Source organism: Bombina bombina, chromosome 7 (genome assembly GCF_027579735.1).
Source record: "Bombina bombina isolate aBomBom1 chromosome 7, aBomBom1.pri, whole genome shotgun sequence".
Lineage (NCBI taxonomy): Eukaryota > Metazoa > Chordata > Amphibia > Anura > Bombinatoridae > Bombina > Bombina bombina.
The window spans coordinates 104,846,171-104,870,983 of NC_069505.1; the positions used below are offsets into that span (position 1 = coordinate 104,846,171).

The 24,813-nt window shown below is 41.7% G+C and overlaps 1 protein-coding gene across 1 annotated transcript in view; it reads left to right on the forward strand.

The window, feature by feature from the left end:
• Positions 1 to 20,103, forward strand: part of ACCS (1-aminocyclopropane-1-carboxylate synthase homolog (inactive)) — a 162,631-nt gene extending 142,528 nt beyond the window's left edge. Inside the window, exon 15 of the mRNA XM_053720233.1 lies at positions 18,964 to 20,103. Coding sequence (XP_053576208.1) covers positions 18,964 to 19,235 — 272 coding nt within the window. The 3' untranslated portion in view covers positions 19,236 to 20,103. The remainder of the gene's footprint in view (positions 1 to 18,963) is intronic.
• Positions 20,104 to 24,813: the final 4,710 nt, after the last annotated feature.

Here is a 24,813-nt window from a genome sequence, read left to right on the forward strand (position 1 = left end):
CTATTCTCAAGCTCAGTGCGGCATCAGGCCAAAGCCAGGCCCCTCCTCTCCCTGCGCGACTAACCCCAAACCCACCGGCTGAGACCTCCCACTTCCCAGAGTCTGATTGGCCTGCCGGGACATAATCCGGTGAGCCACCCCACCCGGCTGGGGTCAATAGTAGATGTGAGGGAGACCAGTGGCCACAGAGCAAGCGGCTGCTTTGAGCGCACATCACTCCCATGTGCAAGGCAGCTGCTCTAAATTAGTGCCGCAGTGAGAGAGGAATGATGTGAGTCCCGTGCTCTGCGTCTGCTTCCTGCACTAGCACTGTACACCCTGTAACACAACAGGGAGGGAGGCGGGAGATGAGCTTAGGCTTCCTAGACGCCACCCACACAAGGTAGGAGCTGAGACGCTGCGCTCTCAGTTGTGTACCGCGGGTGGGGGAAGGAATCAGCTTCTGCTGCATAGGCTTGTACAGGGAGGGAGTTGCCTGGAGTGATCTAACTAAAATATGAAATTACTTTTATAACTTATAATGTTATCTTAGCATGCTGACCTATCTGACCGGACAGATAGGTCAGCATGCTAAGGCACTGTGGCTGAGCTCTGTAGCAACCCAAGGGTTGCAGCTTCGATCCCCGGCGAGGTCCACTCAGCCTTTCATCCTTCCGAGGTTGATAAAATGAGCAGCGCCTTGAGACCCTTACGGGTGATTAGCCGCACTTTACAAGTACTCTATATATATATATATATATATATATATATGACCTTGAAAGAAAGATATGGATATAACTGATAATCTTCTTTATATCCAAAAGTAATGGAATTCAGCACTCTTTTTATTTGAAAATCTCTCTAAGGAGTAAAGGAATGAGCATGAAGTAAGAGGAAAAGAATTATATGATCAGTGGGGCAACCCTGAAACGTCACTTTTTTGTTTTATCTGTAACTGATAAAGTAAACTTTTATTGAAGTGCTGTGGACCGATCATTGATTGCAAGCAATCAGCTTCTTCTGCATAGGCTTGTTCAGGGAGGGAGTTGCCTGGAGTTATCTAACTAAAATATGAAATTACTTTTATAACTTATAATGTTATACATATGTATATATATATATATATATATATATATATATATATATATATATATATATAAAATTACACACACACACATATATATATATATATATATATATATATATATATATATATATATAATCCACTGAAATAAGAGCACTCCCACGAACAGTAAATTTCAATTTTGCCAGGGTGCTATTGAAAGTTCAAATAATCAAAAACTAAGTGAATAACACCTAGAGAGGTGGCGCACTGATAAGATATAAGTAAATAAAATAATTATAAAAAAGATACAAATGTTGTCAATGTAAACAAATGTAATTTAAATGCACATAGTAACGGTTGTTGAAAAAAATTAGTTTGATAATAGAGTCCATAGATTAATAATCCAATTCTATGGAGAACGTTCTCAATTCACCTCGATAATCTAGATAAGAAATAGAAAGGGGCGCCTCATAGTGAAATCCTTATGCAATATGGTCAGAATAAAGAAAGAGTAAAACTCACAATTTGTGATGGCACTTATGCAGTGCAAACAGGCAGGCTGACAGTCACAGTGGTCAGCAAACTGGATACTTCTCCCGTATCAGGGTGGATCCTGTCTCAGGTTTTTGGTCTGTCAGCGTCCAAGCCGCAACACCAGCAAACAAAGCAGTATAGAAAGATCACTGATGAAGTGATGCAAATGTAAAAAACTTCCGTGGAAGCAAAAGACAGGCACCTCCGTAAAAGGTTAAAATGTAGTAATGTGTATTATTTAAAATTTTACCTAATTTACAAAATGGGTAAATATTGCATATCACCTTTGGTTTAAAAAGGAGGATTGTATTGTAATAATTAATAGAAAATATATTTTGTATAATACAATTTTGAGTCTAAGAAACCTAAGAAAACTACCAGCCTTTTGATTATCTGTCATTTCTTAGACTTAAAATTGTATTATACAAAATATATTTTCTATTAATTATTACCTTTTTAAACCAAAGGTGATATGCAAATGCAATATTTACCCGTTTTATAAATTAGGTAAAATTTTAAATAATACACATATAAGAAACTGAATACAAGTGTCTTTTAGCAGACTTACCTCCCTTCCCATTGGATATTCTGAAAACGATGGATAGCCAATGTGTCAGGGTGCCAGGAATCAGACTGAGACGAGAAGTGCAAAAATAATCACACCTTTTATTAATAGCAAAAAATAATAAAAAGTCCATAAGTCAAATAACAAGCCAGGAGTCAAAACCAGAGATGGTAGTCAGACAAGCCGAGTCAGGAGCCAAAGCGAATAGTCAGACGAGCCGGAATCAGGAACAAGGAAAACAGCAGAGTCAGGAACAAGCCAGGGATCAGGAACCAGGAAGGACGTCAGGCAGCCAGGTAATACACAGGAACTCTCACAAACAGGTCTGAGACAACGCAAAGGCAAAGCATACTGAACAGAGGCCCTTTAAATAATAAGTGATGACATCACAATTCTGAGACTGCATCCTGTCTCACACGGATGATGCACACCAGTCTGGCCATAAAAGTAAGTGCAGGAAATGAGCAGCATCCCCCACAATGCACCAAGTCAGCAAGAGAGGTGAGTAAAATGGCTGCCAGCAGCACATGGCAAACAATACAGGGAAAAACCCTGACACAATGAAACACAGTGTGACGGCTTTAAAAAGCAGCCGTTTCATCTGTTTGTATATACCCAATTTTTTTGCCTGATGAAACGACCGAATATTTGGGTTGAGAAACGCATTGCAATATTAAAACTGCATTTCTCTTGCAAGGTGTATCCAGTCCACGGATTCATCCTTTACTTGTGGGATATTCTCATTCCCTACAAGAAGTAGCAAACAGAGCACACAGCAAAGCTGTCCATATAGCTCCCCCTCTAGCTCCACCCAGTCATTCTCTTTGCTGGCTTTAAGCACTAGGGTCTCTCTCGGGAGTGTAAAGTGAATGTGGTGTTAGAATTGTAGTTTTATTATCTTCAATCAAAAGTTTGTTATTTTAAATGGTACCGGTTTGTACTATTTACTCTCTAGCAGAAAAGTGATGAAGATTTCTGCTGAGAGGAAAATGATTTTAGCATGTTGTAACTAAAATCCACTGCTTTTCCCACACAGGACTGAGGAGTACCAGAAAACTTCAGTTGGGGGGAACAGTTTGCAGGGTGATTTGCAATAAGGTATGTTCAGTCATTTATTTCTAGACAAGACTGAGATAATGCTAGAAGAGACTGACAATATCCCCATGAGGGGAGGGTAAGCTATGTTCACAGACTTAGTAAGGTATTGAATGCTTACATAATAGGGCTAATATACTGGTTGACACTTATTCAGGGCAATAGATTGTTTGGCTAAGGAAAAATCGTTTTGCAAGACACTTTGAAAGCCCTTTTGGGGTTTTTTTCTGGGGTTATTACCACATGGCTGTGTTTTAGTCACTTAGGAGTGATTTACTAGGCCTCACAGCTCCGGAGTAGAGTGGGAGGTGCCTAATTTCGCACCTCAGATGCGCACTTAGAATTGCAGATAAGTTCATGCTGTTTCACATGGAGGGTCCTGCTGATGTTTGAGGGCCTAAAAGAAGCTATATTCCCCCAAATCTGATCCCTAAGGGAAGGTAGGGCCACAGCAAGGCTGTGGCAAGGTGCTGTAGTGATTTAACCAAGTGTTGGCTTTAGGCTGCTCCGGTTTGGGCATTAAGGGGTTAATCGTTTTGAAACTTGGGGTGCAATCTTACTAAGGCTTTAGGTACATACTGTGAAAATTTCAGAAAGATTGCTGAATTTTTCACCGTTTTGTAAAATTGTGTGCTCTTTTTATCTCTTAAAGGCACAGTAACGTTATTTTTCAAATTGTGTTTTTTATTTGATTAAAGTGATTCCAAGCCTGTTTGTGTACTCTACTTGTCTGTTAAACATGTCTGGCACTAAGGAAAATCCTTGTTCAATGTGTTTAGAAGCCATGGTGGAACCCCCTCTCAGAATGTGTCCCACTTGTACTGATATGTCTATACACTTTAAAGATCATATTGTTGCACTTAAGAATGTGGCCCAAGATGATTCTCAGACTGAAGGTAACGAGGGTAGCCCGTCTGCCTCTCCCCAAGTGTCACAACCAGTTACGCCTGCGCAAGCGACGCCTAGTACCTCTAGTGCGTCTAACCCTTTTACATTACAAGACTTAGCGGCAGTCATGGATAATTCTCTTACAGCCTTCTTATCTAAACTGCCCGTGTTACCTGCAAAGCGTGATAGCTCCATTTTAAGAACAGATTATGAGCATTCTGACGCTTTGGTAGCCGTATCCGATATACCCTCACAACACTCTGAAGTGGGAGCGAGGGATTTGATGTCTGAGGGAGAAGTCTCTGATTCAGGAAGGGTTCCTCCACAGACAGATTCAGATACATTGGCTTTTAAATTTAAACTAGAACACCTCTGTGTTTTACTTAGAGAGGTATTAGCTACTCTGGATGACTGTGACCCTTTGGTGATCCCAGAGAAATTGTGTAAAATGGACAAGTACCTAGAGGTCCCTGTTTACATGGATGCGTTTCCGGTCCCTAAGACGATTGCGGATATCGTTACTAGGGAGTGGGATAGGCCAGGTGTCCCTTTTGTCCCCCCTCCTGTTTTTAAGAAAATGTTCCCCATATCTACGCACAACCATACCAATGGAAGACAGTTGTGCTTTTAAAGACCCTATGGACAAAAAATTAGAGGGTTTACTTAAGAAAATTTTTGTTCAACAATGTTTTCTTCTCCAACCTATTGCCTGCATTATTCCTGTAACTACTGCAGCTGCTTTCTGGTTTGAGGCGCTGGAAGACTCGCTCCAGACGGAGACCTCATATGAGGAAATTATGGATAGAATTGAGGCTCTAAAGCTAGCTAATTCTTTTATCACTGACGCCGCTTTCCAAATAGCTAAGTTAGCGGCAAAATATTCAGGTTTCGCCATTTTGGCGCGCAGGGCGCTATGGCTAAAGTCCTGGTCGGCCGATGTGTCGTCTAAATCCAATCTTTTGAACTTTCCTTTCAAAGGGAAGACCCTATTCGGGCCTGAATTGAAAGAGATTATTTCAGATATCACCGGGGGGAAAAGGCCATGCTCTCCCTCAGGACAAAGCCTTTAAAACAAAGAACAAAGCTAATTTTCGTTCCTTTCGCAATTTCAGGAATGGCCCCGCTTCATCCTCTCCGGCTGCAAAGCAAGAGGGTAACGCTTCACAGCCCAAGGCAAACTGGAAACCTTACCAGGGCTGGAATAAGGGTAAACAGGCCAAAAAGCCTGCAGCTGCCACCAAGACAGCATGAAGGGGTAGCCCCCGATCCGGGACCGGATCTAGTAGGGGGCAGACTCTCTCTCTTCACTCAGGCCTGGGCAAGAGATGTACACGATCCTTGGGCATTAGAGATTGTAGCCCAGGGATACCTTCTAGAATTCAAGGACTCTCCTCCAAGGGGAAGGTTCCACATTTCTCGTCTGTCTACAGATCAGACAAAGAAAGAGGCATTTTTACGCTGTGTAGAAGATCTACATACAATGGGAGTGATCCACCCAGTTCCAATTGCAGAACAAGGACTGTGGTTTTACTCAAACCTGTTTGTGGTTCCCAAAAAAGAAGGAACCTTCAGACCAATCCTGGATCTCAAAATTCTAAACAAATTCCTCAAAGTCCCATCATTCAAGATGGAGACCATTCGGACAATCTTACCAATGATCCAGGAGGGTCAATATATGACTACCGTGGATCTAAAGGATGCGTATCTGCACATTCCTATCCACAAAGATCATCACCAGTTTCTCAGGTTCGCCTTTCTGGACAAGCATTTTCAGTTTGTGGCTCTTCCTTTCGGGTTGGCCACTGCTCCCAGAATTTTCACAAAGGTGCTAGGGTCCCTCCTGGCGCTTCTAAGACCGCGGGGCATAGCAGTGGCGCCTTACCTAGACGACATCTTAATTCAGGCGTCAACTTTCCAAAGAACCAAGTCTCACACGGAGATTGTATTGGCCTTTCTGAGGTCTCACAGGTGGAAGGTGAACATCAAAAAGAGTTCTCTCTCCCCCCTCACAAGAGTTCCATTCCTAGGAACCCTGATAGACTCGGTAGAAATTAAAATATTTCTGACGGAAGTCAGAAAGCTAAAACTCTTAACTACTTGCCAAGCTCTTTATTCCATTCCTCGGCCATCTGTGGCTCAGTGCATGGAGACAATAGGACTAATGGTTGCGGCAATGGACATAGTCCCTTTTGCTCGGATCCACCTCAGACCACTGCAACTATGCATGCTCAAACAGTGGAATGGGGATCATGCAGATTTGTCTCCTCAAATTCAGTTGGACCAGGAGACCAGAGATTCTGTTCTCTGGTGGTTGTCTCAGGATCACCTGTCTCAAGGAATATGTTTCCGCAGGCCAGAGTGGATCATCGTAACGACCAACGCCAGTCTGTTAGGCTGGGGTGCGGTCTGGGACTCCCTGAAAGCTCAGGGCTTATGGTCTCGGGAAGAAACTCTTCTCCCGATAAACATTCTGGAACTGAGGGCGATATTCAACGCTCTTCAGGCATGGCCTCAACTAGCAGTGGCCAAATTAATCAGATTTCAGTCGGACAACATCACGACTGTAGCTTACGTCAATCATCAGGGGGGAACAAAATTCTTTCAGGATATGCGCTTCTCAGCATTGTTGAAGCCCGATTCCTCTCAGAGTACAGCGAATGTCAGAGGGACGTGAAGGGAGTATCACTTATTGAATACGATGATTTCCTTATCGGGGGTCTATTTCATGGGTTCTCTGTTATCGGTCGTAGAGATTCATCTCCTACCTCCCTTTTCAGATCGACGATATACTCTCAAATTTACCATTACCTCTACTGATAACTGTTTCTGTACTGGTTTGGCTATCTGCTATATGTGGATGGGTGTCTTTTGGTAAGTATGTTTTTTATTACTTAAGACACCTCAGCTATGGTTTGGCACTTTATGCATTTATATAAAGTTCTAAATATATGAATTGTACTTATATTTGCCATGAGTCAGGTTCATGTATTTCCTTCTGCAGACTGTCAGTTTCATATTTGGGGAATATAAACATCTTTTAAAAAATGAAATTTATTTCTTACCTGGGGTTTAGTCTTTTTTTCAATTGACTACTTCTTACAAATTGCGGGCGGTATTATTGCGTCATTTTTTGGCGTGAAATTGTTTTGGCGCGAAAAGGTACGTCTATGACGCAAGTTCGTCATTTCCGGCGTCATTCTTGACACCGAGACCTTTCACACGGTTGCGTCATTAGTGACGCGAGTGTGTCATTTCCGGTTATTTTTCATTATTTCAATACCCCATTGATGTTTGCCTCTTGATTTTTTTCTCTGTCAGAGGTCTATGCTATTTGCATTTTTTCCCATTCCTGAAACTGTCATATAAGGAAATAGATCATTTTCCTTTATATGTTGTTTTTTTCTCTTACATTTTGCAAGATGTCTCACTTTGACCCTGCCTCAGAAGCTTCTGCTGGAACATTGCTGCTTGACATCGGTTCTACCAAAGCTAAGTGCATTTGTTGTAAAGTTGTAGAAATTATGTCGCCGAATGTCATTTGTAATAGTTGTTTTGATAAACTTTTAAATGCAGATAATGTGTCCATCAGTAATAGTACATTGCCAGTTGCAGTTCCTTCAACTTCTAATGTGCATAATATACCTGTAAATTTTAAAGAATTTGTTTCTGATTCTATTCTGAAGGCTTTGTCTGCATTTCCACCTTCAAATAAATGTAATAGGTCTTTTAAAACTTCTCATTTAGTTGATGAAATTTCAAATGACCAACAATATGATAATTTATCCTCTTCTGATGAGGAGCTATCTGATTCAGAAGATCCTCCTCAGACATTGACACTGACAAATCTACTTTTCTCCAACATTGGTGTGTCCGGTCCACGGCGTCATCCTTACTTGTGGGATATTCTCTTCCCCAACAGGAAATGGCAAAGAGTCCCAGCAAAGCTGGCCATATAGTCCCTCCTAGGCTCCGCCCACCCCAGTCATTCTCTTTGCCGTTGCACAGGCAACATCTCCACGGAGATGGTTAAGAGTTTTTTGGTGTTTTAATGTAGTTTTTATTCTTCTATCAAGTGTTTGTTATTTTAAAATAGTGCTGGTATGTACTATTTACTCTGAAACAGAAAAGGATGAAGATTTCTGTTTGTAAGAGGAAGATGATTTTAGCAGACAGTAACTAAAATCGATTGCTGTTTCCACATAGGACTGTTGAGATGAAGTAACTTCAGTTGGGGGAAACAGTTAGCAGACTTTTTCTGCTTAAGGTATGACTAGCCATATTTCTAACAAGACTGAGTAATGCTGGAAGGCTGTCATTTCCCCTCATGGGGACAGGTAAGCCATTTTCTTAGTCAAACATAAAAGAATAAAGGGCTTAAAAAGGGCTAAAAAACTGGTAGACATTTTTATGGGCTAAATCGATTGCTTTATTGGGGCATATTATTCAGATTCTAGCTAACAATTGGCATTTATAATCTTGGGGAACGTTTAAAAAACGGCAGGCACTGTGTTGGACACCTTTTTTAGTCTGGGGGCCTTTGTAGTTATAGACTGAGCCTCATTTTCGCGCCATTACTGCGCAGTTGTTTTTAGAGAGCAGGGCATGCAGATGCATGTGTGAGGATCTAAGAATCACTAAAAAAGCTTCTAGAAGGCGTCATTTGGTATCGTATTCCCCTCTGGGCTTGGTTGGGTCTCAGCAAAGACTATAGCTGGGACTGTATAGGGGTTACATTTAAAAACGGCTCCGGTTCCGTAATTTTAAGGGTTAAAGCTCTGAAATTTGGTGTGCAATACTTTTAATGCTTTAAGACACTGTGGTGAAATTTTGGTAATTTTTGAACAATTCCTTCATACTTTTTCACATATTCAGTAATAAAGTGTTTTCAGTTTGAAATTTAAAGAGACAGTAACGGTTTTATTTTAAAAAGTTTTTTGTGCTTTGTTGACAAGTTTAAGCCTGTTTAACATGTCTGTACCTTCAGATAAGCTATGTTCTATATGTATGAAAGCCAATGTGTCTCCCCATTTAAATTTATGTGATAATTGTGCCTTAGCGTCCAAACAAAGTAAGGACAGTAATGCCACAGATAATGATATTGCCCAAGATGATTCCTCAAATGAGGGGAGTAAACATGATACTACATCATCCCCTACTGTGTCTACACCAGTTTTGCCCATACAGGAGGCCCCTAGTACATCTAGTGCGCCAATACTTATTACCATGCAACAATTAACGGCTGTAATGGATAACTCCATAGCAAATCTTTTATCCAAAATGCCTACGTATCAGAGAAAGCGCGATTGCTCTGTTTTAAACACTGAAGAGCAAGAGGGCGCTGATGATAATTGTTCTGACATACCCTCACACCAATCTGAAGGGGCCATGAGGGAGGTTTTGTCTGATGGAGAAATCTCAGATTCAGGAAAAATTTCTCATCAAGCTGAACCTGATGTTGTGACATTTAAATTTAAATTAGAACATCTCCGCGCACTGCTTAAGGAGGTGTTATCTACTCTGGATGATTGTGACAATTTGGTCATTCCAGAGAAATTATGTAAGATGGACAAGTTCCTAGAGGTTCCGGTGCCCCCCGACGCTTTTCCTATACCCAAGCGGGTGGCGGACATAGTAAATAAAGAGTGGGAAAAGCCCGGCATACCTTTTGTTCCCCCCCCTATATTTAAGAAATTATTTCCTATAGTCGACCCCAGAAAGGACTTATGGCAGACAGTCCCCAAGGTCGAGGGGGCAGTTTCTACTCTAAACAAACGCACTACTATTCCTATCGAAGATAGTTGTGCTTTTAAAGATCCTATGGATAAAAAATTAGAAGGTTTGCTTAAAAAGATTATTGTACAGCAAGGTTATCTTCTACAACCAATTTCATGTATTGTTCCTGTCACTACGGCAGCGTGTTTCTGGTTCGAGGAACTAGAAAAGTCGCTTAGTAGAGAAACTCCATATGAGGAGGTTATGGACAGAGTTCACGCACTTAAATTGGCTAACTCTTTTGTTTTAGATGCCGCTTTGCAATTAGCTAGATTAGCGGCGAAAAATTCAGGGTTTGCTATCGTGGCGCGCAGAGCGCTTTGGCTAAAGTCTTGGTCAGCAGATGTGTCTTCCAAGACAAAATTGCTTAACATCCCTTTCAAAGGTAAAACATTATTTGGACCAGAATTGAAAGAGATTATTTCAGACATCACTGGGGGAAAGGGCCACGCCCTCCCACAGGATAGGTCTTTTAAGGCTAAAAATAAGCCTAATTTTCGTCCCTTTCGCAGAAACGGACCAGCCTCTAATTCTGCATCCTCTAAGCAAGAGGGTAATGCCTCACAACCCAAACCAGCCTGGAAACCAATGCAAGGCTGGAACAAGGGTAAGCAGGCCAAGAAGCCTACCACTGCTACCAAAACAGCATGAAGGGATAGCCCCCGATCCGGGACCGGATCTAGTGGGGGGCAGACTCTCTCTCTTTGCTCAGGCTTGGGCAAGAGATGTTCAGGATCCTTGGGCGCTAGAAATAGTTTCTCAAGGTTATCTCCTGGAATTCAAGGAACTACCCCCAAGGGGAAGGTTCCACAGGTCTCACTTATCCTCAAACCAAATAAAGAGACAGGCATTCTTACATTGTGTAGAAGACCTGTTAAAGATGGGAGTGATACAACCAGTTCCAATAAGAGAACAAGGAATGGGATTTTATTCCAATCTGTTCGTAGTTCCCAAAAAAGAGGGAACATTCAGACCAATTTTGGATTTGAAGATCCTAAACAAATTTCTCAGGGTACCATCGTTCAAAATGGAAACTATTCGAACGATCTTACCCACCATCCAGGAAAGTCAATTTATGACTACCGTGGATTTAAAGGATGCATACCTACATATTCCTATCCACAAGGAACATCATCAGTTCCTAAGGTTCGCTTTTCTGGACAAGCATTACCAGTTTGTGGCACTTCCATTCGGATTAGCCACTGCTCCAAGGATTTTCACAAAGGTACTAGGGTCCCTTCTAGCGGTTCTAAGACCAAGGGGCATTGCAGTAGTACCTTACTTGGACGACATCCTAATACAGGCGTCGTCCCTGTCAAAAGCAAGGGCTCATACGGACATCGTCCTAGCCTTTCTCAGATCTCACGGATGGAAGGTGAACAAAGAAAAAAAGTTCTCTGTCCCCGTCGACAAGAGTTCCCTTCTTGGGAACAATAATAGATTCCTTAGAAATGAGGATTTTTCTGACAGAGGTCAGAAAATCAAAACTTCTAAGCTCTTGTCAAGTACTTCATTCTGTTCCTCGTCCTTCCATAGCGCAGTGCATGGAAGTAATAGGATTGATGGTTGCAACAATGGACATAGTTCCTTTTGCACGAATTCATCTAAGACCATTACAACTGTGCATGCTCAAACAGTGGAATGGGGATTATACAGACTTGTCTCCGATGATTCAAGTAGATCAAAAGACCAGAGATTCACTCCGTTGGTGGCTGACCCTGGACAATCTGTCCTAGGGAATGAGCTTCCGCAGACCAGAGTGGGACATTGTCACGACTGACGCCAGTCTAGTGGGCTGGGGCGCGGTCTGGGAATCCCTGAAAGCTCAGGGTCTATGGTCTCGGGAAGAGTCTCTTCTCCCAATAAACATTCTGGAACTGAGAGCGATATTCAATGCTCTCAGAGCTTGGCCTCAACTAGCAAAGGCCAAATTCATAAGGTTCCAATCAGACAACATGACGACCGTTGCATATATCAATCATCAGGGGGGAACAAGGAGTTCCCTGGCGATGAAAGAAGTGACCAAAATAATTCAATGGGCGGAGGATCACTCCTGCCACTTGTCTGCGATCCACATCCCAGGAGTGGAAAATTGGGAAGCGGATTTTCTGAGTCGTCAGACATTCCATCCGGGGGAGTGAGAACTCCATCCGGAAATCTTTGCCCAAATAACTCAATTATGGGGCATTCCAGACATGGATCTGATGGCGTCTCGTCAGAGCTTCAAGGTTCCTTGCTACGGGTCCAGATCCAGGGATCCCAAGGCGACCCTAGTAGATGCACTAGTAGCACCTTGGACCTTCAACCTAGCTTATGTATTCCCACCGTTTCCTCTCATTCCCAGGCTGGTAGCCAGGATCAATCAGGAGAGGGCCTCGTGATCTTGATAGCTCCTGCGTGGCCACGCAGGACATGGTATGCAGACCTGGTGAATATGTCATCGGCTCCACCATGGAAGCTACTTTTGAGACAGGACCTTCTTGTTCAGGGTCCATTCGAACATCCGAATCTGGTTTCCCTCCAACTGACGGCTTGGAGATTGAACGCTTGATTTTATCAAAGCGTGGGTTTTCAGATTCTGTAATAGATACTCTGATTCAGGCTAGAAAGCCTGTAACTAGAAAAATTTACCATAAAATATGGAAAAAATATATCTGTTGGTGTGAATCCAAAGGATTCCCATGGAACAAGATAAAAATTCCTAAGATTCTATCCTTTCTACAAGAAGGTTTGGAGAAAGGATTATCTGCAAGTTCTTTAAAGGGACAGATCTCTGCTTTATCTGTCTTACTGCACAAAAGACTGGCAGCTGTGCCAGATGTTCAAGCATTTGTTCAGGCTCTGGTTAGGATCAAGCCTGTTTACAGACCTTTGACTCCTCCCTGGAGTCTAAATCTAGTTCTTTCAGTTCTTCAAGGGGTTCCGTTTGAACCTTTACATTCCATAGATATTAAGTTACTATCTTGGAAAGTTTTGTTTTTGGTTGCTATTTCTTCTGCTAGAAGAGTTTCAGAGTTATCTGCTCTGCAGTGTTCTCCGCCCTATCTGGTGTTCCATGCAGATAAGGTGGTTTTGCGTACTAAGCCTGGTTTTCATCCGAAAGTTGTTTCTAACAAAAATATTAACCAGGAGATAGTTGTACCTTCTTTGTGTCCGAATCCAGTTTCAAAGAAGGAACGTTTGTTACACAATTTGGACGTTGTCCGTGCTCTAAAGTTCTATTTAGAGGCTACTAAAGATTTCAGACAAACATCTTCCTTGTTTGTTGTTTATTCTGGTAAAAGGAGAGGTCAAAAAGCAACTGCTACCTCTCTTTCCTTTTGGCTTAAAAGCATTATCCGATTGGCTTATGAGACTGCCGGACGGCAGCCTCCTGAAAGAATCACAGCTCACTCCACTAGGGCTGTGGCTTCCACATGGGCCTTCAAGAACGAGGCTTCTGTTGACCAGATATGTAAGGCAGCGACTTGGTCTTCACTGCACACTTTTGCCAAATTTTACAAATTTGATACTTTTGCTTCTTCGGAGGCTATTTTTGGGAGAAAGGTTTTGCAAGCTGTGGTGCCTTCCGTTTAGGTAACCTGATTTGCTCCCTCCCTTCATCCGTGTCCTAAAGCTTTGGTATTGGTTCCCACAAGTAAGGATGATGTCGTGGACCGGACACACCAATGTTGGAGAAAACAGAATTTATGCTTACCTGATAAATTACTTTCTCCAACGGTGTGTCCGGTCCACGGCCCGCCCTGGTTTTTTAATCAGGTCTGATGAATTATTTTCTCTAACTACAGTCACCACGGTACCATATGGTTTCTCCTATATGTATTTCCTCCTGTCCGTCGGTCGAATGACTGGGGTGGGCGGAGCCTAGGAGGGACTATATGGCCAGCTTTGCTGGGACTCTTTGCCATTTCCTGTTGGGGAAGAGAATATCCCACAAGTAAGGATGACGCCGTGGACCGGACACACCGTTGGAGAAAGTAATTTATCAGGTAAGCATAAATTCTGTTATTTTATTTAAAATTGAGTATATGCGTTCTTTATTAAGAAGTGTTAATTACTTTGGATATTGAGGTAACCAGTCCTCTTGACGTTCAGTCTAATAAACGTTTAAATGCTGTTTTTAAACCTCCTGTGGTTTCTCCAGGAGTTTTTTTCCTATTTCTGATATGATTCTAAGGAATGGAATAAGCCAGGTACTTCTTTTATTCCTTTTTTAAGGTTTAAAAAAGGTCCCCAAAATTGATGGGGCTATTTCTACTCTTGCTAAATGTACTACTATTCCTATGGAAGATAGTACTTCCTTTAAGGATCCTTTAGATAGGAAGCTTGAATCTTATCTAAGGAAGGCCTGTTTATATTCAGGTCATCTTCTCAGGCCTGTAATTTCTTTGGCTGATGTAGCGGCTGCATCAACTTTCTGGTTGGAGAATTTAGCGCAACGAGAATTGGATTCTGACGTATCTAGCATTATTTGCTTACTGCAACATACTAATCATTCTATTTGTGATGTTAGATCCATGTCTTTAGCTATATTAGCTAGAAGAGCTTTGTGGCTTAAATCTTGGAATGCTGATATGACATCTAAATCTAGATTACTATCTCTTTCTTTCCAAGGTAATAATTTATTTCGTTCTCAGTTGGATTCTATTATTTCAACTGTTACTAGGGGGAAAAGGAGTTTTTCTGCCTCAGGATAAAAAACCTAAGGGTAAATCTAAGGCTTCTAACCGTTTTCGTTCCTTTCGTCAGAATAGGGAACAAAAACTCTATCCTCCCCCCAAGGAATCTGCCTCCAATTGGAAATCTTCCTCAAATTGGAATAAATCCAAGCCTTTTAGGAAATCAAAGTCAGCCCCTAAGTCCGCATTAAGGTGCAGCCCTCATTCCAGCTCAGCTGGTAGGGGGCAGATTAAGGCTTTTCAACGATATTTGGATAAAATCTGTTCAAAATCAATGGATTCAGAGCATTGTCTCTCAAGGGTATCGAATAGGATTCAGAGTAAGACCTCCTGTGAGAAGATTTTTTCTCTCACGTGTCCCAGTAAAATCCAGTAAAGGCTCAGGCTTTCCTGAAGTGTGTTTCAGACCTGGAATCTTCAGGGGTAATCATGCCAGTTCCTCTTCTGGAACAAGGTTTGGGGTTTTATTCAAATCTATTCATTGTCCCAAAGAAGGAATATTTATTCAGACCAGTTCTGGATCTGAAAATTTTGAATCGTTATGTTAGAGTACCAACTTTCAAGATGGTGACTATAAGGACTATTCTGCCTTTTGTTCAGCGAGGACATTATATGTCCACAATAGACTTGCAGGATGCATACCTTCATATTCTGATTCATCCAGAACATTTTCAGTTTCTGAGATTCTCTTTTCTAGACAAGCATTACCAATTTGTTGCTCTTCCATTTGGCCTAGCAACCGCTCCAAGATTATTTTCAAAGGTTCTGGGTGTCCTACTCTCTGTAATCAGAGAACAGGGTATTGCGATGTTTCCTTATTTGGATGATATCTTGGTACTAGCTCAATCTTTACGTACTGCAGAATCACACACACAAATCAACTAGTGTTGTTTCTTCGGAAACATGGTTGGAGGATCAATTTACCAAAAAGTTTCTTGATTCCTCAGACAAGGGTCACCTTTTTAGGCTTCCCGATAGATTCAGTGTCCATGACTCTGTCTCTAACAGACAAGAGACGTTTAAAATTGGTTGCAGCCTGCCGGCACCTTCAGTGGCTATGTGCATGGAAGTTTTAGGTCTCATGACTGCAGCATCGGATTTGCTCGTTTTCACATGAGACCTCTTCAGCTTTGTATGCTGAATCAATGGTGCAGGGATTATACAATGATATCACAATTTAATATCCTTAAATCCCAATGTACGACACTCTCTGACATGGTGGATAGATCACCATCATTTAGTTCAAGGGGCTTCTTTTGTTTGGCCAACCTGGACTGTGATCACAACAGATGCGAGTCTTTCAGGTTGGGGAGCTGTTTGAGGATCTCTGACAGCACAAGGGGTTTGGAAATCTCAAGAGGCGAGATTTCCAATAAATATTTTAGAACTCTGTGCAATTCTCAGAGCTCTTCAGTTTTGGCCTCTGTTAAAGAGAGAACCGTTCATTTGTTTTCAGACAGACATTATCACATCAGTGGCATATGTCAATCATCAGGGTGGGACTCACAGTCCCCAAGCTATGAAAGAAGTATCTCGAATACTTGTTTGGGCGGAATCCAGCTCCTGTCTAATCTCTGCGGTGCATATCCCAGGTGTAGACAATTGGGAAGCGGATTATCTCAACCGCCAGACTTTACATCCAGGGGAGTGGTCTCTCCATCCAGATGTTTTTTCTCAGATTGTTCAGATGTGGGGTCCTCCAGAGGTAGATCTCATGGCCTCTCATCTAAACAAGAAACTTCCCAGATACCTGTCCAGGTCCAGGGATGTTCAGGCGGAAGCAGTGGATGCGCTGACACTTCCTTGGTGTTATCATCCTGCTTATATCTTCCCGCCTTTAATTCTCCTTCCAAGAGTGTTTTCCAAAATCATCATGGAACAATCATTTGTGTTGCTGGTAGTGCCAGCATGGCCACACAGGTTTTGGTATGCGGATCTGGTTCGGATGTCCAGTTGCCCGCCTTGGCCACTTCTGTTACGTTCAGATCTACTATCTCAAGGTCCATTTTTCCATCAGGATCTCAAATCATTACATTTGAAGGTATGGAAATTGAATTCTTAGTACTAAGTCATAGAGGTTCCTCTGACTCAATGATTGATACTATGTTACAAGCTCATAGGAAGATTTATTATAGAGTTTGAAAGACTTACATTTCATGGTGTTCTTCTCATAAATTCTCGTGGCATTCTTTTAGGATTCCTGGAATTTTTACAGTTTTTTCAGGATGGTTTGGATAAGGGTTTGTCTGCAAGTTCCTTGAAAGGACAAATCTCCGCTCTTATTGTTTTATTTCACAGAAAGATTGCTATATTTCCTGATATACACTGTTTTGTACAGGCTTTAGTTCGTATTAAGCCTGTCATTAAATCAATTTCTCCTCCTTGGAGTCTTAATTTGGTTCTGGAGGCTTTACAGGCTCCTCCATTTGAGCCTTTGCATTCTTTGGACATTAAACTACTTTCTTGGAAAGTGTTGTTCCTTTTGGCTATCTCTTCTGCTAGAAGAGTTTCTGAGCTATCTGCTCTTTCTTATGAATCTCCTTTTCTGACTTTTCATCAGGATAAGGCGGTTTTGCGGACTTCATTTGAATTTTTCCTTAAAGTTGTGAATTCTAACAACATTAGTAGAGAAATTGTTGTCCCTTCCTTGTGTCCTAATCCTAAGAATCTTTTGGAAAGATCCTTACATTCTTTGGATGTGGTGAGAGATTTGAAATATTATGTTGAAGCTACTTAAGATTTCAGGAAGACTTCTAGTCTATTTGTTATATTTTCTGGTCCTAGGAAAGGTCAGAAGGCCTCTTCTATTTCCTTGGCCTCTTGGTTAAAGCTTTTGATTCTTCAAGCTTATTTGGAGTCGGGTCAAGCCCCGCCTCAGAGAATTATAGCTCATTCTACTAGATCAGTCTCCACTTCGTGGGCTTTTAAGAATGAAGCTTCAGTTGATCAGATTTGCAAAGCAGCGACTTGGTCCTCTTTGCATACATTTACTAAATTCTACCGTTTTGATCTATTTGCTTCTTCGGAAGCAGTTTTTGGTAGAAAAGTTCTTCAGGCAGCTGTTTCAGTTTGATTCTTCTGCTTTTGATTTAAGTTTTTTTCTTTCGAAAATGAAAATAAACTTATTTTTTGGGGTTGTAGATTAATTTTTTTAGCGGTATATGGCTGTTTTTATTTTATTCCCTCCCTCTCTAGTGACTCTTGAGTGGAAGACTCCACATCTTGGGTATTGATATCCCATATGTCACTAGCTCATGGACTCTTGCCAATTACATGAAAGAAAACATAATTTATGTAAGAACTTACCTGATAAATTAATTTCTTTCATATTGGCAATAGTCAATGAGGCCCACCCTTTTTATGGTGGTTATGATTTTTTGTATAAAGCACAATTATTTCCAAAATTTCCTTTGTTGATGCTTTCTACTCCTTTCACCCCACTGCTTGGCTATTCGTTAAACTGAATTGTGGGTGTGGTGAGGGGTGTATTTATAGGCATTTTGAGGTTTGGGAAACTTTGCCCCTCCTGGTAGGATTGTATATCCCATATTTCACTAGCTCATGGACTCTTGCCAATATGAAAGAAATGAATTTATCAGGTAAGTTCTTACATAAATTATGTTTTTCATGGGACTGCCTTTGATGAAAAGGGAACATTTCCATTAGAATGTCCATCAAAGTTTTTTGCTTTCCTTAAAGTGACAGTATGCTAATATTGCTTACAACAAAGTAAGATTGTTTAGTATCAATATGCATACACTTTTTAAGGGGATTAGTCTTGTTAGCAGTTTAGATTATTTTAGGATGTTATGGTATGATGATTATGTATCAAATGTTGAATATTCTGACTTCTATGTTGCGATGGGTTTGTACCAACCTCTGTTAGGAGGATATCTTGCAAACAGGTGGATGTTTGAAACTTAAATCACAAAATAAAAAGCCCAATTTTTTCAAATAAAAAGAGTGCTGAATTCCCTTACTTTTTGATATGAAGAAGATTATCAGTTTTATCCATATTTGTCTTTCAAGGTCTTATTCATAATTATTCTAAGGGTCTGCACCAGTATTTTCCTTTACTGGGAATTTACTTTAGGGGCTTTTTCAATATGATATAGAAAGATTATAGGTCTCTTCCCAAAATTCAATATTGTTAATATATATATCTATATATTATACACATATACTGTATGTGTATAGCCATTATTTAAAATAGTGCTAGTGCCCACACACAGGCGGTATCAAGCCCGCACACAGAAAATAATAGTTGCACACAAGATTTTTTTTTTAGAGGGAACATTGGTCAAGACATGCATTGCAATTAGATGTATTTTGTTAGGACTGTACTTGCTAACTTTTATTTTTCCACCTGCTTTGTCCCCACACAGGAATGCAACGTATTCGCAGTGTTCTGGAAAAGAGGGAAAAAGAGATGGAGGAGCAAAACCGTCAAGAGGAAGATGGCAAAGCGGACAGCACAGATGAGGTCATCTATGTGTCTAGTCACCGAGAGTCCTCCAGCTCCGGTCTAGGAGATCTGATCTCCCAACTACAAAGCCAGATGCGCTCGTCTGATTGGCTGCAAAGGAACACCCCAGAGAACTTTGCCCAGCAAAATCCTGAAGTATTTCAGGTGTTCAGCAAATTTGTGGGAAAGTAGTGTGAGGACCAGGGCTAAACAACAGACGAAATAGGATCATGTTCATCAGGGGCATCTGAGCATATAAACTGTTTAAACCAAAGTGGTCAGTCACCCTTGCTAAGGTATTAACACCTGCTAGATGAGCTATAGAAACCCTGAGCTGAGACCAACACGGAACCCTAGAAAGCACTTAGTATGTTTATTGCTCAGATCTGCAGGCCAGCTGGGCATAGGCCAAGACGTCATAGCCTCAGCTAGTGCTCATATAGCATAACCAGGTGCTCAACCTGCAGAGACCTAAAGTTGTCACCTGGAGTCTCATGAATTTAAATATTGTATTTGTGTTAAGTCCTGTGGTGGACAAAGCTTGTTATTCCTCTACGTGGGGGTCATGCAGGGCTTGTGTGATGTGGTGCACCTGGTGTGTTTGAATGTTCTGTAAATACAGGAGTCAGGTACATATACATTCAAAGTAAATTCAAAATGAAATATCCATGATTCAGATGTGCAAGTAATTTGAAAGAACTTTCCAATGTATTTCTATTGTCTAATTTAAGGAGCACTGCTGGGAGCTAGCTGCTAATTTGTGGCTGCACACAAATGCCTCTTGTCTTTTGCTCGCCCGTTGTGTTTTGCTAGCTCCTAGTAGTGCACTGCTGCTCCTTCAACAAAGGATACCAAGAGTACAAATAAAATTTGATAATAGAAGTAAATTGGAAACTTGTTTAAATTTCTATGCTCTACCTGAATCATGAAAAAGAAATTTGGGGTTTCATGTCCCTTTAATTTGTGTCAAACAAGCCACTGATGACACTCTAAGAAGGTGTGATATTTGAATGCCAGTGAATAAAACACTCATAGCATATGTGTGTGTGCTGCTGAAAAACAGGAATAACTTTTACTAGAAGCATATTTGGTAATGGAAGTATATTGATAAACATGTTCCTATCTACAAATGAACCCAGGAACACTTTTCTATCCATTTATGTACACACCGCTCTACATGACTCTCATGTACACTGCAACTTACACTGTTTTTCATGATTTATATGTACTTCACTTACATAGATTACATGCACACCGCTCTGCATTGCACTTTACATGGTTCATGTACTCACCGCTCTGCATTGCACTTTACATGGTTCATGTACTCACCGCTCTGCATTGCACTTTACATGGTTCATGTACTCACCGCTCTGCATTGCACTTTACATGGTTCATGTACTCACCGCTCTGCATTGCACTTTACATGGTTCATGTACTCACCGCTCTGCATTGCACTTTACATGGTTCATGTACTCACCGCTCTGCATTGCACTTTACATGGTTCATGTACTCACCGCTCTGCATTGCACTTTACATGGTTCATGTACACACCGCTCTGCATTGCACTTTACATGGTTCATGTACTCACCGCTCTGCATTGCACTTTACATGGTTCATGTACTCACCGCTCTGCATTGCACTTTACATGGTTCATGTACTCACCGCTCTGCATTGCACTTTACATGGTTCATGTACTCACCGCTCTGCATTGCACTTTACATGGTTCATGTACTCACCGCTCTGCATTGCACTTTACATGGTTCATGTACTCACCGCTCTGCATTGCACTTTACATGGTTCATGTACTCACCGCTCTGCATTGCACTTTACATGGTTCATGTACACACCGCTCTGCATTGCACTTTACATGGTTCATGTACTCACCGCTCTGCATTGCACTTTACATGGTTCATGTACACACCGCTCTGCATTGCACTTTACATGGTTCATGTACTCACCGCTCTGCATTGCACTTTACATGGTTCATGTACTCACCGCTCTGCATTGCACTTTACATGATTCATGTACTCACCGCTCTGCATTGCACTTTACATGGTTCATGTACACACCGCTCTGCATTGCACTTTACATGGTTCATGTACACACCGCTCTGCATTGCACTTTACATGGTTCATGTACACACCGCTCTGCATTGCACTTTACATGGTTCATGTACTCACCGCTCTGCATTGCACTTTACATGGTTCATGTACTCACCGCTCTGCATTGCACTTTACATGGTTCATGTACTCACCGCTCTGCATTGCACTTTACATGGTTCATGTACACACCGCTCTGCATTGCACTTTACATGGTTCATGTACTCACCGCTCTGCATTGCACTTTACATGGTTCATGTACTCACCGCTCTGCATTGCACTTTACATGGTTCATGTACTCACCGCTCTGCATTGCACTTTACATGGTTCATGTACACACCGCTCTGCATTGCACTTTACATGGTTCATGTACACACCGCTCTGCATTGCACTTTACATGGTTCATGTAGACACCGCTCTGCACGCTGCACTTTACATGGCTTATGCGCACACTGCTCTGCACGCTGCACTTTACATGGCTTATGCGCACACTATTCCGCACAACACTCCTACAAACTGCACTTTACATAACTTACATAGTCCACGCTCTACATACAACCCTTATAGACACGGTACTTTACATAACTTACACCTACACATGACTTCTGTTTAAACTTAATTTTACGTAACTGAATCATGCACTGTTTTGCAAGAAAAAATATATACACAGTGCTGGCACAGCATGCATATACACTTTCTCTTGTTAAGTGTATCCAGTCCACGGATCATCCATTACTTATGGGATATTCTCCTTCCCAACAGGAAGTTGCAAGAGGATCACCCACAGCAGAGCTGCTATATAGCTCCTCCCCTCACTGCCATATCCAGTTATTCTCTTGCAACTCTCAACAAAGATGGAGGTCGTAAGAGGACTGTGGTGTTTTATACTTAGTTTATTTCTTCAATCAAAAGTTTGTTATTTTTAAATGGTACCAGAGTGTACTGTTTATCTCAGGCAGTATTTAGAAGAAGAATCTGCCTGCGTTTTCTATGATCTTAGCAGAAGTAACTAAGATCCTTTGCTGTTCTCACATATTCTGAGGAGTGAGGTAACTTCAGAGGGGGAATAGCGTGCAGGTTTTCCTGCAATAAGGTACATACCTTAAGTTAAAATATTTTTCTAGGGATGGAATTTGCTAGAAAAGGCTGCTGATACCGAAGTAATGTAAGTAAAGCCTTAAATGCAGTGATAGCGACTGGTATCAGGCTTATTAATAGAGATACATACTCTTATAAAAGTGTATTTTAAAATGTTTGCTGGCATGTTTAATCGTTTTTTATATATGTTTGGTGATAAAACTTATTGGGGCCTAGTTTTTTCCACATGGCTGGCTTGAATTTTGCCTAGAAACAGTTCCTTGAGGCTTTCCACTGTTGTAATATGAGTGGGAGGGGCCTATTTTAGCGCTTTTTTGCGCAGAAAAAATTACAGACACAGACATCCAGCTTCTTCCTGCATGTTCCAGGACTTCTCTGAAGGGCTCAAAAGGCTTCAAAAGTCGTATTGAGGGAGGTAAAAAGCCACAATAGAGCTGTGGCAGTTGTGACTGTTTAAAAAACGTTTTTGTCATTTGTTATTCCGTTTTTGGTATTAAGGGGTTAATCATCCATTTGCAAGTGGTTGCAATGCTCTGCTAACTTGTTACATACACTGTAAACATTTCGTTAGTGTAACTGCCTTTTTTCACTGTTATTTCAAATTTGGACAAAATTTGTGTTTCTTAAAGGCGCAGTAACGTTTTTTATATTGCTTGTAAACTTATTTTAAGTGTTTTCCAAGCTTGCTAGTCTCATTGCTAGTCTGTTTAAACATGTCTGATACAGAGGAACCTACTTGTTCATTATGTTTGAAAGCCATGGTGGAGCCCCATAGGAGAATGTGTACTAAATGTATTGATTTCACCTTAAACAGTAAAGATCAGTCTTTATCTATAAAAGAATTATCACCAGAGGGTTCTGTCGAGGGGGAAGTTATGTCGACTAACTCTCCCCACGTGTCAGACCCTTCGCCTCCCGCTCAGGGGACGCACGCTAATATTGCGCCAATTACATCAGGGACGCCCATAGCGATTACCTTGCAGGACATGGCTGTAATCATGAATAATACCCTGTCAGAGGTATTATCTAGATTGCCTGAATTAAGAGGCAAGCGCAATAGCTCTGGGGTTAGGAGAGATACAGAGCGCGCAAATGCTGTAAGAGCCATGTCTGATACTGCGTCACAGTATGCAGAACATGAGGACGGAGAGCTTCATTCTGTGGGTGACATCTCTGACTCGGGGAAACCTGATTCAGAGATTTCTAATTTTAAATTTAAGCTTGAGAACCTCTGTGTATTGCTTGGGGAGGTATTAGCTGCTCTGAATGACTGTAACACAGTTGCAATTCCAGAGAAATTGTGTAGGCTGGATAGATACTATGCGGTGCCGGTGTGTACTGACGTTTTTCCTATACCTAAAAGGCTTACAGAAATTATTAGCAAGGAGTGGGATAGACCCGGTGTGCCCTTTTCCCCACCTCCTATATTTAGAAAAATGTTTCCAATAGACGCCACTACACGGGACTTATGGCAGACGGTCCCTAAGGTGGAGGGAGCCGTTTCTACTTTAGCAAAGCGTACCACTATCCCGGTTGAGGACAGCTGTGCTTTTTCAGATCCAATGGATAAAAAATTGGAGGGTTACCTTAAGAAAATGTTTATTCAACAAGGTTTTATTTTGCAGCCCCTTGCATGCATTGCGCCTGTCACTGCTGCGGCGGCATTCTGGTTTGAGGCCCTGGAAGAGGCCATCCATACAGCTCCATTGGAGGAAATTATTGACAAGCTTAGAACGCTTAAGCTAGCTAACTCATTTGTTTCTGATGCCATTGTTCATTTGACTAAACTAACGGCTAAGAATTCCGGATTCGCCATCCAGGCGCGTAGGGCGCTATGGCTTAAATCCTGGTCAGCTGACGTGACTTCAAAGTCTAAATTACTCAACATTCCTTTCAAGGGGCAGACCTTATTCGGGCCTGGCTTGAAGGAAATTATTGCTGACATTACTGGAGGCAAGGGTCATACCCTTCCTCAGGACAGGGCCAAATCAAAGGCCAAACAGTCTAATTTTCGTGCCTTTCGTAATTTCAAGGCAGGAGCAGCATCAACTTCCTCCGCTTCAAAACAAGAGGGAACTGTTGCTCATTCCAGACAGGCCTGAAAACCTAACCAGTCCTGGAACAAGGGCAAGCAGGCCAGAAAACCTGCTGCTGCCCCCAAGACAGCATGAAGGAACGGCCCCCTATCCGGAAACGGATCTAGTGGGGGGCAGACTTTCTCTCTTCGCCCAGGCGTGGGCAAGAGATGTTCAGGATCCCTGGGCGTTGGAGATCATATCTCAGGGATATCTTCTGGACTTCAAAGCTTCTCCACAAGGGAGATTTCATCTTTCAAGGTTATCAGCAAACAAGATAAAGAAAGAGGCATTCCTAAGCTGTGTGCAAGACCTCCTAGTAATGGGAGTGATCCATCCAGTTCCGCGGACAGAACAGGGACAGGGGTTTTATTCAAATCTGTTTGTGGTTCCCAAGAAAGAGGGAACCTTCAGACCAATCTTGGATCTAAAGATCTTAAACAAATTCCTCAGAGTTCCATCATTCAAAATGGAAACTATTCGGACCATCCTACCCAT